The 16530-nt window shown below is 38.0% G+C and overlaps 1 protein-coding gene across 1 annotated transcript in view; it reads right to left on the minus strand.

Annotated features, from left to right (window-relative positions):
- The window catches only part of MSH4 (mutS homolog 4), a 115731-nt gene that overhangs the window by 41867 nt on the left and 57334 nt on the right, over nt 1–16530 (minus strand). Inside the window, exon 9 of the mRNA XM_005542987.4 lies at nt 2952–3026. Coding sequence (XP_005543044.3) covers nt 2952–3026 — 75 coding nt within the window. The remainder of the gene's footprint in view (nt 1–2951; nt 3027–16530) is intronic.

Below are 16530 nucleotides of genomic sequence, written 5' to 3' on the forward strand. Positions count from 1 at the left end.
CTCCACCTGGCCCTGTCCTTGACATGTGGGGATTATTATAACTCAAGGTGAAATTTGGGTAGGGACACAGCCAAATCATATTATTCTGCCCCTGGCCCCTTCCAAATCTCATGTCTTCACATTTCAAAACCAATCATTCCTTCCAAAGAGTCTCCCAAAGTCTTAACTCATTTTGGCATTAACTCAAAAGTCCACAGTCCAAAGTCTCATCTGAGACAAGGCAAGTCTCTTCTGCCTATGAGCCTGTAAAACTGAAAAGCAAGTTAGTTACTTTCTAGATACAACTGGGGTACAGGCATTGGGTAAATACACCCATTTCAAATAGGAGAAAATGGCCAAAATGAAGGGGCTACAGGCCCCATGTAAGTCCAAAATCCAGTGGGACAGTCAAACCTTAAAGCTCCAAAATGATCTCCTTTGACTCCATGTCTCACATACAAGTCACACTGATGCGAGAAGTGGGCTCCCACAGCCTTGAGCAGCTCCACCCTTGTGCCTTTGCAGGGTACAGCCCCGTGAACCCTACAGTTGCTTTTAAGGCTGGTGTTGAGTGTCTATGGCTTTTCCAGGTGCATGGTACAATCTGTCAGTGGATCTACCATTCTGGAGTCTGGAGGATAGTGGCCCTCTTCTCACAGATCCACTAGGCAATGCCCAAGTAGGGACTCTGTATGGGGGCTTTTGCCCCACATTTTCCTTCTGTGCTGTCCTGAAAGAAGCTCTCCATGAGGGTCCCATCCCTGAAGCAAACTTCTGCCTGGACATCCAGGCATTTCCATACATCCTCTGAAATCTAGGTGGAGGTTCCTAAACCTCAATTCTTGACTTCTGTATACCTGCAGGCTCAACACCACATGGAAGCTGCCAAGGCTTGAGGCTTGCATTCTCTGAAGCCATGGCCCAAGCTGTATGTTGGCCACTTTTAGCCATAGCTGGAGCAACTGGGATGCAGAGCACCAAGTCCCTAGGCTGCACAGAGCAAGGGGGCCCAGAAAACCATTTTTTCTTCCTAGGCCTCTGGACCCGTAATGGAAGGGGCTGCCACAAAGGTCTCTGATATGACCTGGAGACATTTTTCCCATTGTCTTGGTGATTATTAACTTTTGCCTCCTTGTTACTTATGCGAATTTCTTCAGCTGGTTTGAACTTCTCCCCAGAAAATGGGATTTTCTTTTCTATGTATCCTCAGGCTGCAAATTTTCCAAACTTTTAAGCTCTGCTTCCTCTTGAATGCTTCACTGCTTAGGAATTTCTTCTCCCCAGATACCCTCTCTCTCAAGTTCAAAGTTCCACAGATCTCCAGGGCAGGGGAAAATGCTGCCAGTCTCTTTGCATAGCAAGAGTGACCTTTATTCCAGTTTCCAAAAAGTTCCTCATCTCCATCTGAGACCACCTCAGCCTGGACCTTGTTGTCCCTCTCACGATCAGCATTTTGGTCAAAGCCATTCAACAAGTCTCTAGGAAGTTTCAAACTTTCCTACAACTTTCTGTCTTCTGAGCCCTCCAAACTGTTCCAGTCTCTGCCTGTTACCCAATTCCAAAGTTACTTCCATATTTTCAGGTACCTTTACAGCAGCACCCCACTCTACTGGTAAAATTTACTATATCAGTCTGTTCTCAGCTGCTAATAAAGACATACACATTATTGGGTAATTTATACAGGAAAAAGGTTTAATTGACTCACAGTTCCACATAGCTGGGGAGGCCTCACAATCATGGCAGAAAGCAAATGAGGAGCAAAGTAACATCTTACATGGCAGTAGGCAAGAAGAACATGTGCAGGGCAACTCTGCTTTATAAAATCATCAGAACTTGTGAGACTTATTCACTACCAAAAGAACAGTATGGGAGAAACCACTCCCACGATTCAATCATCTCCACTAGGCCTTGCCCTTGAAATGTGGGGATTCTTACAATTTAAGGTGAGATTTGGGTGGAGACACAGCCAAACCATGTTAATATTTATTAGAATAATTTCTATAATAAAATTATTCCATATTTTTCATTATTTCTCTTTCAAAATCAGTTCCCTTTATCACTTTAACAAAAACAAGTTTTACAGAGTGTAGTATTTAAAAGTTAATGAGAAAATAATCATCTTGTAGCCATCAGAGTAATAATTACTTCAGGTAAGAGTCATCAATTTATTCTACAATCAATTAGTGGAAGTTTGATGAGGATGGGGTTATTTACACATTCTCAATATAACTCTCCATAGATTAATAACTTATTAATCACAAAAGAAAATCTGAATTTATAGTGAAGAAATTGATCAGTTAATATCACCAAGATATTGGTGATATCCTCTTGATGTGCCTCTTGATGTGATGTACTAAAAAGGATACATCATAGGGTATTAACGCCAAATATGCATAGATGAATTTAATCAGGAGAAAGCAATCACATAAATTGAGGAAATGAAATTCTACTTAAAAAATTGACCCTTATGCTTCAAAATGTCAGTATCATGAACAAAGGTTGAGAAAGTTTTCCACTTCAAAGGAGTTTTAAAAAACATGGCATTAAATATAAGATATGATCCTGAATTGGACCCTATATCAGGAAAAAATGCTATAAAGAACATTATTAGAACAATTTTAAAAATTTGAGTACGGGATACATATTATAAAATAGTATTACATCATATTAATTATTCTGAATTTGTAATAATATTATGATTATATAAGAGAACATCTTTTTTTAGGAGACTTTAGTCTCCTAAGTACTTACTACTTTAGTACTTAGGTACTGCAATTTATTCTCAAATGGTTCAGTAAGTGTAATAAGGCTAATAATGTGTATGTGTGTGTAAAGTATGTACAAGGAGAAAAAGTATGGGGAATTCGCCATGTTATTCTTGCAATTTTCCCTGAGTTTGAAATTTTTTCTGAACAAAAAGTTAAAAAATAATGCTGGACATGTTTTGTATGATACACACACATATAAATTACCTTTAAAGGATCCACAAGTTCCAAGGTATGTTTCAAGTATATTAAATTTGTTATCTTTGATTCAGCAGCATTGACCTGTTAAGATAAAAACCCAAATTTGGATGGACACCATAAGTAAGTATTTAATAGAATAATGGGTTTTCCTCTTGAACATTCTTACTCTTCGCATATTCCATATATTTTTATATATCAGCCTAGCCACAATGCAAGCCTAAAGAATGATAAAAAATTATTGGCCCACCATAATTAACCTAGTGCACTATTTTCCCAAAAGTCTGAAAATGAGAAGAGTTTATCTCATTGTATCCAATTTTCATTTCTATTTCAATCTCTTGGGTTCAATTTAAACTGAATAGCAAAAGGAGATGCAGTCCAATCCTGAGCAGCACCAAGAGAGTAATATTAACTGAAAAAGGCACAAAGAGTATTTGTAGATAGATGATATTTTAAAAGGCTGAATCCAAACCTCGCAGATAGTTATAGAACAACATGGATTTCCCTCATTGGTTCCTGTTTATTCAAGTAAAACTATTTTCATAAATCTGCTAGGAATTATAGTTTGCCAAAATAAAGCTACATCGACATTCCAAATTTTATTAATAAATTTTATATAAATTAAATTGCACTCTAGAGTTGAGCAGTATTACCCAACCTGGAGGAATGAGGAATGATCCTGTGTCTGGACTAATTTACTAATACTGACAGATGAAGTAGAGTTTTAGGATACTACAATTATGACATAATGTACTTGATATGAAGATGTTTCCTTTTTTTTCTTTTTTAATAGAGACGGGGTTTCACCATGTTGGCTAGGCTGGTCTCAAACTCCTGACCTCAGGTGATTCACCCATCTTGGCCTCCCAAAGTTCTGAGATTACAAGCATGAGCCACCACGCCTAGCCAGATGTTTCTTTTTGAAGTATCCTGGTTTATAGCCCCACTGCACAATACCGGGACTGTTCTGTGACCATATGTATCAATTTAGAAAAAAATCCATAATAAATGTTGCTAGCCCCAAATGGGTTATGTCATGTTCTCTTACAATGGATCTCTGAAACTAACTGGAAGGTTAAAAATAAATAAAATATGCTACAGAAAACAACCATCATCACTATCGCTAAAGGAGAATAATTCATGCTAGGAGTAATGGCTCATGTCTGTAATCCCAGCATTTTGGGAGTCTGAGGTAGGAGGATCACTTGAGCTCAAGAGTTTGAGACCAGCCTGTGCAACATGGCAAAACTCTGTCTCTACAAAAAAAAAAAAAAATTAGAAATTAGCTGGGTGTGGTGGCACATGCCTGTGGTCCAGCTACACAAAGGGTGAGGTGGGAGGACCACCTGAGCCCAGGAGGTTGAGCCTGCAGTAAGCAGTGATCACACCACTGCACTCCAGCCTGGGTGATGAAGTGAAACCCTGTCTCAAAAAAGGGCGGGGGGATAATTCCAAAAATAGCTAACACACCATTGAAGAAGAACAAGTTGGAAAGACTAACTGTAATGAATGTCAACTTCTAATAAAATTACAGTAATTAAGAAATGATGGTATTGACATAAAAACAGAGAGTCCAGTGGAACAGAATAAAGAGTCTAGAAACAGAGCTAAGCATATATATGGGCACTCGATTTATGGCGAAGGTTGACCGCAGAACAGTGGGGAAAGGAGAGTCTTTTCCATAAACAGTACCAGTAGAATTATGAATTCATATGGGAAAAAAGGAAACATGGCCCTTCCCTCAACCTACACACAAAAATTAATTCCAGAAGGATTGTAGAACTAAGCATAAAAGGTAAAACAATAAAATATCTGGAATTAATAAAGAAGAATATCTTCATGGCCTTGTGTGTTCTAATTAACTTTTATAGATTTTGTAATTGATGATTTGGCATCCATTAATCACATGATGAAACTAATAGCTAAAGTTGTTTACATCTCCCTTGCAGTCTGGCCTTTGCAGGCATGTGAAAATCATATTACGAAACCCCCAATCACAAACTTCAACATCTGTGTTTTACTTCCTGACCAATAGGCAACTTCCCTACCTAGCAACTTCCTGGTACTGTAGTAATAAGGGGTTTTGCCCATGTTTCTCCTTGCTCCTTCTGCCTCTCAATCAACCCTACTACATCCCCAGGTGGTCCTGCCTGACATGCCCTCTCCTCTTGGGAACTTTAAGTAATAAACAATGGCATTAGTATCTCCATGTTACCATTCAATCACCTTCATAGATCAAAATTCCATGGGTACAATCAAGATATTAGAGTAGGTAAAGACTTCTTATGCAGGACATAGCAAACACTAACTATGAAGGGAAAAAAATTGATAAACTAGATCCATTTAAATTACAAATTTCTATTTATCAAAAGATATTACTAAGTCAAGTTAGGTTCTCCAAAAGTCAACTCTGAGAAACTAGAATTTGAGAGCAAATAATTTATTTTAAAAAGTAATTCCAGCAAAAACAGGGAAGGGGGTGGGGAAGTAAGACAGAGAAGGAAAGAATACCAGTACAGGAGACATTAATGATCAAGTTACCAATTTGTCTCCATCTCTCAGATGTAATGGAGACATCTGAGAGATGGCATAGAGTAAGTTTCAGAAGCTATCTCCAGAGGTAAGGAAAATGGGGTATTTATTCATCAACTCCTATTCAGTGTTGGTTAAGAGCTGCTGCCAGGGCATCAATTCCCTAATACCCTCCAGCCTCTCTTATGGCCAGAGAATGTCTTCCAAAAGCAGAGTCTCAGCTGCTTCAAGCAAGAAGTCTTCCTGCACAAAAGTGAATACCAAGGCAACGTGGGTAGCATAGCAACAGCATCTATCCCACAATACTCAGTGCAAATTAAACTACAAAGTGGGAAGAAATATTTGCAACACACATAACCAAAAAAGGGCTTATATCTAATATGTGAAAAGAAGCTCCACAAATCACAAAAGCAGATACACCCAATAGAAAAATAAGTAAGAATCCCGAGCAATATTTTGACAAAAGAAGATATTCAAATGGTCAATATACATGTGAAAGGATGCTCAACCTCATTAATAGGAAAATGCAAATTAAAACCACTGTTTATCAAAACGCTATGGCTAAAATTTTAAAATCAGTAATATCTGGTTTGGGGAAGACAAATTGGAGTTCTCATACACTGATGGGAGGATAAATTGATAAATCATTTTGAAAAACATTTTGACATTATCTACCAAAGTTGAATATATGCATACGCCATGACTCAGAAATTCCACTCCTAACTATATACCAAATAAAAACATATGTACAATTACATTAAGAGATGGGTACAAGGTTGCTTAGCAGTATTATTTTTTATTGCAAAGCTGTCAGCAACTCAAAAGTTAAGTTGAAATGGATAAATGAATAATAAATGGATAAATGGATAATGAGATGGATAAATAATGGCATATTCATATACAGTGGAATATCATATAGCAGTGAAAATAAATGACCTAAAGCTACCTGAAACAACATGGTTAAATCTCACAAATATAATGTTGACTCAAAGAAGTCAGGCATAAAAAATATGCATTGAATAATTCCTTTATATATAAAGTTTTTAATAGATCAGGTCAAACTAAATTATAAAGCAAAGGAAATGATTACTAAAAGTGGTTTCCTTTTGGAGACGGGTAGAAAATAACGGATGGCAAGGAGAAGAAGGGGAATTTTTGAGGTATTGGTGATAACTATTTCTTTACGTGAGTGGCTGTTACATGAATGTTCACTTCGTGATAAATCAACGTAGCACTACATTTTTATTTTGTACAGTTTTCTGTACTATATATTATTTCTTGTTACTTTAAAAAAGGCTAAAAATAATAATAAACAAGAAGGTAGAAAGAAAAGAGTACTCTTATGGAAGGCAAAAGAAGAAAATGGGAAATGAGTGTGTTCATCTGAGTCAAATTTTGCTGCTAGGTCAAGCATGATGAGCGCTGCCATTAACCACTGGATTCAGCAATATGGAAATCATGGGTGGCTTTGAGAAAAGGAGCATAATTAGATACACCAATTACAGATAATCCTTCCAGTGGACTGGTGAGGCGAAGATTTGTTTGGAATAGGTTTGGAGAGAAAATAAGCAAAATTAGATATATCAGTTATAGATAATCCTTCCGAAAAATATTGCTTTACAGAGAAACAGAAGAAAAGTAGAGGGGGAAGTAAAAACAAGCAAAAAAAGCCATTTTGTATTTTTTTAAGAAGTGATAACAGCACGTTTGAATTTCTCTTTGACTTAAGCATCTTGTGCCTTCTGTCAGCATCTAAGAAACTATGGCAGGCCAACTAGCTAGTTTGCAAGTAGGGTAGAATCTCAGATCCCTTGCAGTTCTAGATAATACTATGCTGTAATTGCTTATTTTATTTTTACCCAAATATAACATCAGAGTATAAATTTTTCTGGATCAGAGCTATAATTCTTACTGTATTTTAGCACTTATAACAATACTTACTAAAATGAATCACAGAATAAATCAAAGGAGTCATATACTTCAGATACTCTATATATGGCAGTCTGAAATCATTTAAAAAAAGTTACTCAAAATGATGCAAAAAACTCATGATAAAACTTAGAAAAATATGTTTAATATAAATTTTTCAAATGTTGGGGAAAGTATTTTAAGCATTTATAGTGGGAAACACAAATATTCTTAATGCAATACATTAAGTGCTATGGTTATAGATACTGTATAGAAAGAAAATTGTGTTAAGATAAGAAATTTAAGCTTTATTTTTAGTCAACATTTATGATCAGAAACATGCATTTTCTAGAAATCAATATTCTTAAAAAGAAAGAATAAGAACTTATCTTAGGCAAACAATTTCTTACTGAAAATTATCTGAAAGCATTTAGTTCATTCACAAGTTTTAGCAAATCATTCAGTTTAACCAGCACAAGTCTGAACTCAGTAAATACTGTATTTAATTAAGAGATTTGTCCTTATATTAAATAAGAAAAGAGCCCTTTAAAACCTATTTTCAGACGGTTAAAAAAATGATAACAGAAACATTATAAGAAATAATGAAAGCCATGAATCATGTATAAAGTTAAATATATTGCTTAAGTTTTCCTAAAGGTTACTAAATCTGATCTGTAAAGTCTAACAAAAAGCCTCCACAAAGGACAGAAATACAATGGTGAGAAAAACATTTACAATTCTGATCGATTCTCCCAAAACTAAAGTTTTCCTTAGTTTAAAGGATGGTAAGTGGACCACACTTCCAAGACAGCCAAATAGGAACAGCTCTGGTCTACAGTTTCCAGCGAGATTGATGCAGAAGACAGGTGATTTCTGCATTTCCAACTGAGGTATCTGGTAGATCTCACTGGGACTGCTTGGACAGTGGGTGCAGCCCATGGAGGGCAAGCCAAAACAGGGTGGGGCATCACCTCACCTGGGACGCACAAGGGGTCAGGGGATTTCTCTTTCCTAGCCAAGGGAAGCTGTGAGTGACTGTACCTGGAAGAGCACTCCTGCCCAAATACTGTGCTTTTCCCATGGTCTTCACAACTGGCAGACCAGGAGATCCCCTTCCATGCCTGACTCAGCAGGTCCCACGCCCACAGAAACTTGCTTCTTGGTAGCGCAGCAGTCTGAGATCAACTTGGGACATGGGAGCTTGGCAGGCGGAGGGTCCTCTGCCATTGCTGAGGCTTGAGTAGGCGGTTCTCCCCTTACAGTGTAAACAAAGCAGCAGGGAAGCTCCAGCTGGGTGGAGCCCACTGCAGCTCAGCAAGGCCTACTGTCTCTCTAGATTCCACCTCTGGGGTCAGGGCATATCTGAAAAAAAGACAGCAGACAGCTTCTCCAGACTTAAACATCCCTGCCTGACAGCTCGGAAGAGAACAGTGATTCTCCCAGCACGGCATTCAAGCTCCAATAACAGACAGACTGCCTCCTCAAGTGGGTCGCTGATCCCCATATAGCCTAACTGGGAGACACCTCCCAGTAGGGGCCAACAGACACCTCATACAGGCGGGTGTCCCTCTGGGACAAAGCTTCCAGAGGAAGGATCAAGCAGCAATATTTGTTGTTCTGCAGCCTCCACTAGTGATATCCAGGCAAATGGGGTCTGGCGTAGACTTCCAGCAAACTCCAACAGACTTGCAGCTGACGGGCCTGTCTGTTAAAAAGAAAACTAACAAAGAGAAAGGTGTGGCATCAAAATCAACAAAAAGGACATCCACACCAAAACCCCATCCGTAGGTCACCAACACCAAAGAACAAAGGCAGATAAAACCATGAAGATGGGGAGAAGCCAGAGCAGAAAGGCTGAACATTCCAAAAACCAGAACACTTCTCCTCCAAAGGAACACAACTCCTCACCAGCAAGAGAACAAAACTGGATGGAGAATGAGTTTGACAAGTTGACAGAAGTAGGCTTCAGAAGGTCAGTAATAACAAACTTCTCCGAGCTAAAGGAGCATGTTCCAACCCATCAAAAGGAAGCTAAAAACCTTGAAAAAAGGTTAGACGAATGGCTAACTTGAATAATCATGTGGAGAAGAGCTTAAATGTACTGATGGAGCTGAAAACCACAGTACAAGAACTTCATGAAGCATACACAAGTTTCAATAGCTGATTCGATCAAGCGAAGAAAGGGTATCAATGAATGGAGATCAGATTAATGAAATAAAAAGAGAAGACAAGTTAGAGAAAAAAGAGTGGAAAGAAACAAACAAAACCTCCAAGAAATATGGGACTATGTGAAAAGACCAAATCTATATTTGATTGATGTACCTGAAAGTGATGGGGAGAATGGCCCAAGTTAGAAAACACTCTTCAGGATATTATCCAGGAGAACTTCCCCAATCTAGCAAGATAGACCAACATTCAAATTCAAGAAATACAGAGAACACCACAAAGATACTCCTCAAGAAGAGCAACTCCAAGACACATAATTGTCAGATTCACCAAGGTTGAAATGAAGGAAAAAATGTTAAGGGCAGCCAGAGAGAAAGGTCAGGTTACCTACAAAGGGAAGCCCATCAGACTAACAGCAGATCTCTCAGCAGAAACCCTACAAGCCAGAAGAGAGTGGGGGCCAATATTCAACATTCTTAAAGAATTTTCAACCCAGAATTTCATAGCCAGCCAAACTAAGATTCCCAAGTGAAGGAGAAATAAAATCCTTTACTGACAAGCAGACGCTGAGAGATTTTTGTCACCACCAGGCCTGCCTTATAATAGCTCCTGCATGAAGCACTAAACATGGAGAGGAATAAGGGGTACCAACCACTGCAAAAACATGCCAAATTGTAAAGATCATCAACGCTATGAAGAAACTGCATCAATTAATGGGTGAAATAACCAGCTAGCATCATAATGACAGGATCAAATTCAGATATAACAATGTTAACCTTAAATGTAAATGGGCTAAATGCCCCAATTAAAAGACACAGACTGGCAAGTTGGATAAACAGTCAAGACCCATTGGTGTGCTGTATTCAGGAGACCCATCTCACATGCAAAGACACACAGAGGCTCAAAATAAAGGGATGGAGGAAGATCTACCAAGCAAATGGAAAGCAAAATAAAGCAGGTGTTGCAGTCCTGGTCTCTGATAAAACAGACTTGAAACCAACAAAGATCAAAAGAGACAAAGAAGGCCATTACATATTGGTAAAGGGATCAATTCAACAAGAAGAGCTAACTGTCCTAAATATAGATGCACCCAATACAGGAGCACCTGGATTCATAAAGCAAGTCCTTAGAGACCTAAAAAGAGACTTGGACTCCTGCACAATAACAATGGGAGACTTTAACACCCCACTGTCAATATTAGACAGATCAACGAGACAGAAAATTAACAAGGATATCCAGGACTTGAACTCAGCTCTGAACAAAGCAGACCTAATACACATCTACAGAACTCTCCACCCCAAATCAACAGAATATACATTCTTCTCAGCATCATATCACACTAATTCTAAAATCAACCACATAATTGGAAGTAAAACACTCCTCAGCAAATGTATAAGAATAGAAATCACAACAAACCGCCTCTCAGACAACAGTGCAATAAATTAGAAGTCAGGATTAAGAGACTCACTCAAAACTGCACAACTCCATGGAAACTGAACAACCTGCACCTGAATGACTACTGAGTAAATAACAAAATGAAGACAGAAATAAAGATGTTCTTCAAAACCAATGAGAACAAAGACACAACATACCAGAATCTCTGGGACACATTTAAAGCAGTGTGTAGAGGGAAATTTATAGCACTAAATGCCCACAAGAGAAAGCAGGAAAGATCTAAAATTGACACCCTAACATCACAATTAAAAGAACTAGAGAAGTTAGAGCAAACAAATTCAAAAGCTAGTAGAAGATAAGAAATAACTAAAATCAGAGCAGAACTGAAGCACATAGAGACACAAAAAATCCTTTGAAAAATCAATGAATCCAGGAGCTGGTTTTTTGAAAAGATCAACAAAAGAGATATCCCAATAGCAAGACTAATAAAGAATAAAAGAGAGAAGAATCAAATAGACGCAATAAAAAATGATAAAGTGGATACCACCATTGATCCCACAGAAATACAAACTATCATCAGAGAATACTATAAACACCTCTATGCAAATAAACTAGAAAATCTAGAAGAAATTCTAGAAAAAAATCTAGTAGGATAAATTCTTGGACACCTACACCCTCCTAAGACTAAACCAGGAAGAAGTTGAAACTGTGAATAGACCAATAGCAGGTTCTGAAATTGAGGCAATAATTAATAGCCTACCAACCAAAAAAAGTCCAGGACCAGACAGATTCATAGCTGAATTCTGCCAGAGGTACAAAGAGGTGCTAGGACCATTCCTTCTGAAACTATTCCAATCAGTAGAAAAAGAGGGAATCCTCCTTAGCTCATTTTATGAGGTCAACATCATCCTGATACCAAAGCCTGGCAAAGACACAACAAAAAAAGAGAATTTTAGGCTAATATCCCTGATCAACATCAATGCAAAAATCCTCAATTAAATACTGGCAAACCGAATCCAGCAGCACATCAAAAAGCTTATCCACCATGATCAAGTCGGCTTCATCCCTGGGATGGAAGGCCGGTTCAACATACACAAATCAATAAACGTAATCCATCACAAAAACGGAACCAACGACAAAAACCACATGATTATCTGAATAGATACAGAAAAGGCCCTCAGCAAAAATCAACAGCATTTCATGCTAAGAGCTCTCAATAAAGTGGGTATCAATGGAATGTATTTCAACATAATAAGAGCTATTTATGACAAACCCACAGCCGATATCATACTGAATAGGCAAAAACTGAAAGCATTCCCTTTGAAAACTGGCACAAGATAAGGATGCCCTCTCTCACCACTCCTATTCAACATAGTATTGGAAGTTCTGGCCAGGGCAATCAGGCAAGAGAAAGCAATAAAGGGTATTCAAATAGGAAGAGAGGAACTCCTATTTACAATTACTACTAAGAGAATAAAATACCTAGGAATCCAGCTTACAAGGGATATGAAGGACCTCTTCAAGGAGAACTACAAACCACTGCTCAAGGAAATAAGAGAGAACACAAACAAATGGAGAAATATTCCATGCTCATGGATAGGAAGAATCAATATCACGAAAATAGCCATACTGCCTAAAGTAATTTATAGATTCCATGCTATCCCTATCAAGCTACTACTGACTTTCTGCACAGAATTGGAAAAAACTACTTTAAAGTTCATATTGAACCTCATAGCCAAGACAATGCTGGGCAAGAAAAACAAAGCTGGAGGCATCACAGTACCTGACTTCAAACTTTACTACAAAGATACAGTAACCAAAGCAGCATGGTACTGGTACCAAAACAGATATATAGACCAATGGAACAGAATGGAAGCCTCAGAAATAACACCACACATGTACGACTATCTGATCTTTGACAAACCTGACACATGCAAGCAACGGGGAAAAGATTCCTTATTTAATAAGTGGTGTTGGGAAAACTGGCTAGCCATATGCAGAAAACTGAAACTAGGCCCTTTCCTTACCCTTATATAAAAATAAACTCAAGATGGATCAAAGACTTAAACATAAGACCTAGGACCATGAAAACCCTAGAAGAAAACCTGGGCAATTACCATTCAGGACATAGGCATGGCCTAAGACTTCACATCTAAAACACTGAAAGCAATGGCAAGAAAAGCCAAAACTGACAAGTGAGATCTAATTAAACTAAACAGATTCTGTGCAGCAAAAGAAACTATCATCAGAGTGAATAGGCAACCTACAGAATGGGAGAAAATTTTTGCAATCTATCCATCTGACAAACGGCTAATATCAAGAATCTACAAATAACTTAAACAAATTTACAAGAAAAAAGCAAACAACCCCATCAAAAAACGGGCAAAGGATATGAACAGACACTTCTCAAAAGAAGACATTTATGCAACCAACAGACATATGAAAAAATGCTCATCATCACTGGTCATTAGAGAAATGCAAATCAAAACCACAACTATATACCATCTCATGCCAGTTAGAATGGTGATCATTAAAAAGTAAGGAAACAACAGATGCTGGAGAGGATATGGAGAAATAGGAGTGCTTTTACACTGTTAGTGAGAGTGTAAATGAGTTCAACCATTGTGAAAGACAGTGTGGCAATTCCTCAAGGATCTAGAACAAGAAATACCATTTGACCCAGCAATCCCATTACTGGGCATATACCCAAAAGATTATAAATCATTCTGTGATAAAGACACATGTAAATGTATGTTTATTGCGGCACTATTCACAATAGCAAAGACTTGGAACCAACCCAAATGTCCATCAACCCAAATGTCCACATTAAGAAAATGTGGCACATGTACACCATGGAATACTATGCAGCCATAAAAAAGGATGAGTTCATGTGCTTTGTAGGGACACAGATGAAGCTGGAAATCATTATTCTCAGCAAACTATTACAAGATTAGAAAACCAAACATCGCATGTTCTCACTCATAAGTGGGAGTTGAACAAAGAACACATGGACACAGGGAGGGGAACATCACACACCGGGGCCTATGGGGGGTAGGGGGCTAGGGGAGGGATGACATTAGGAAAAATACCTAATGTAGGTGACGGGTTGATAGGTGCAGCAAACCACCATGGCATGTGTATACCTATGTAACAAAACTGCACGTTCTGCACATGTAACCCAGAACCTAAAGTATATAAAAAAAAAAAAAAAACAAACAAAAAACAAAACAAAACAAAAAGGATGTGAAGTAACATTGACCCTTAAAAACCTTATGGCACCAATTATAATTTTTTTTTTCTGAACAGAAAAAAAGGTCCCAGATTCTTAGTATGCTGAATTACCTTAAACCTAGACCAGAGAACTTTTCTAAAATCTGATAGTCAAACTGAGTATAGAAGCAGGCAAGCTATTCACAGATATTTCTCAGAAAACTAGTTGGTCAAAGTGATATTTTTTCCTAATTTAACCAGAAATGGTCTAGTGCAAAAAGATGTATATTACTAATTCCTGTAACTAGTGACAGTGTATGAAACTGTGTGACTGTATAATACTATATGTGATATAAATTGACAATAAAGAGATTGCTGCGAGGTATAATCTGACAGCAATCAGATTAATTCTTTCTTATAGTAAAATAGAAACACAGCCTTTGCTTATACACTGTTAAAGGTTGAATTATGTTTCCCCCCAAAAAATTCTGTTGAAGTTCTAACCCTCAGTACCTCAAAATGTGGTCTTATTTGGAAATAGAGTCATTCCAGAAGTTGGTAATTGTTACAATGATGTAATACTGGAGTGGGGTAGGCCCCCAATCCAGTAATACTGATGTCATACAAAGACAGCCATGTGAACATGTGGACACACAGGGAGACCACCCTTTGATGAGGAAACACAGATTGGAGTTTAGAAGATTCGAGCCAAGAAATGGCAATAATTGTAAACAAATCACCAAAAGCTAGGGAGAGGCAAGAAAGGATTCCCCTACAGGTTTCTCAGAGACAGCATGGCCCTAAAACACCTTGATTTCAGATTATCAGCCTCTAAATCTGTAAGACAATAAATTTCTATTATTTTAAGATGTGCAGTTCATAGTGTTTTGTTACACAGCCTTGGAAAACTAATACAGGTCAGGCATAGTGACTCACACCCATAAACTCAGCACTTCGGGAGGCCAAGATGGGAGGATTGCTAGAGCCCAGGAGTTCAAGACAAGCCTTGGCAAAAAGGCAATACCCCATCTCTACAAAACACTTAAAAATTAGCTGGGTGTGGTAGCACATGCCTGTGGTCTTGGCTACTCAGGAGGCTGAGGTAGGAAGATCGCATAAGCCAGGGAGGTCAAGGCTAAAGTAAACTATGATCACACCACTGCACTCCAGCTTAGACAACAGAGTGAGACTCTGTCTCAAAAAAGAAAGAAAAAAAAAAAACTAAAGTAATACAAATACTAATTATCTATGTAAAGTAGCCATTTCTTGCTCTATTAAACTGCATTGCATTTTTCTATGTAAAATATGCTATTTATAAGTAAAAACTGTTCTTTAAGTATTTAAGATATTTTTCATTCAAAAATATCATCCAAAGCAGTGACATCTGGCAAAAGATCATAAACGTTAACTGTGGTACTTTGTTTATATTTATATTGATTATTCATGTTTAAGTGTCTGAAAATCCTAAAACATTTACTGATTCCAACAATACTGTTAAACAAATGCAAAGAATAAAAAGGTTAGGCTAGCAACATCTTCAAAAATAAAGTGAAGAACCCTCCATATATACTGAAAAATCATTTTATTTTAATACGAACAATGTGATGTAGTATTAGTTGTTAGGGCCCAAATAGGAAGAAGAGAGCATCGTTGGTGTGGGGGAGGTAAAGCCAGAGCAGAGAAAGGACGGAGGGGTGGTACAGCACAGGAGGCCAGGAAGGCATCTAAACTGAAGGTCTACCTAGCAAGGGTATATGAGCCTGAATATGAACATCAGGCTAACCGCCTGATGGAAGAGGGAAACTCTGACACAGTTCTGGATTCCAAGTAGGCTGCATAGAAGGGCAGCTTGAGCCCGAGAGAGGTAAGAAGGATTTCTGCATAGGAAGACCGTTCAGCAGGGAGTACTAGAGCATAGGCAGAGTGAAGATGGTATCTGCATGGGGGAGGGAGTGGCAGAAGTAGAAGATTGGTATTTCTCCTGAATATATCAAATATATTAATATATTAAGAATAATGAGGACTGCTCATTAGATAATAGGATTTCTCATCAGGTTTTTCATTGACAGAGAAGAGCGTTACTAATACGGAAAGAGAGAAAACTAGTATGAACCCTGTGATGGTAAATTGAAATTGGAAGTATTGGTACAAACACATAATTTTATTTTGTATAGATAAATACAGAAATAAATATAGGGGTCAATATCTATATTTATGCGCATACACACACACACACACACACACACACACACACACACTTATTCCCTAGCCATGAGGGGTTTTAGAACGGTGATACCCCAATAGCAATAAGTACACCTGGTGCTCATATCTTGATTTCTAATACCATTCCTCACTAAAATGAACCAGGACTCCT

The sequence above is a fragment of the Macaca fascicularis genome, chromosome 1 (genome assembly GCF_037993035.2).
Source record: "Macaca fascicularis isolate 582-1 chromosome 1, T2T-MFA8v1.1".
NCBI lineage: Eukaryota > Metazoa > Chordata > Mammalia > Primates > Cercopithecidae > Macaca > Macaca fascicularis.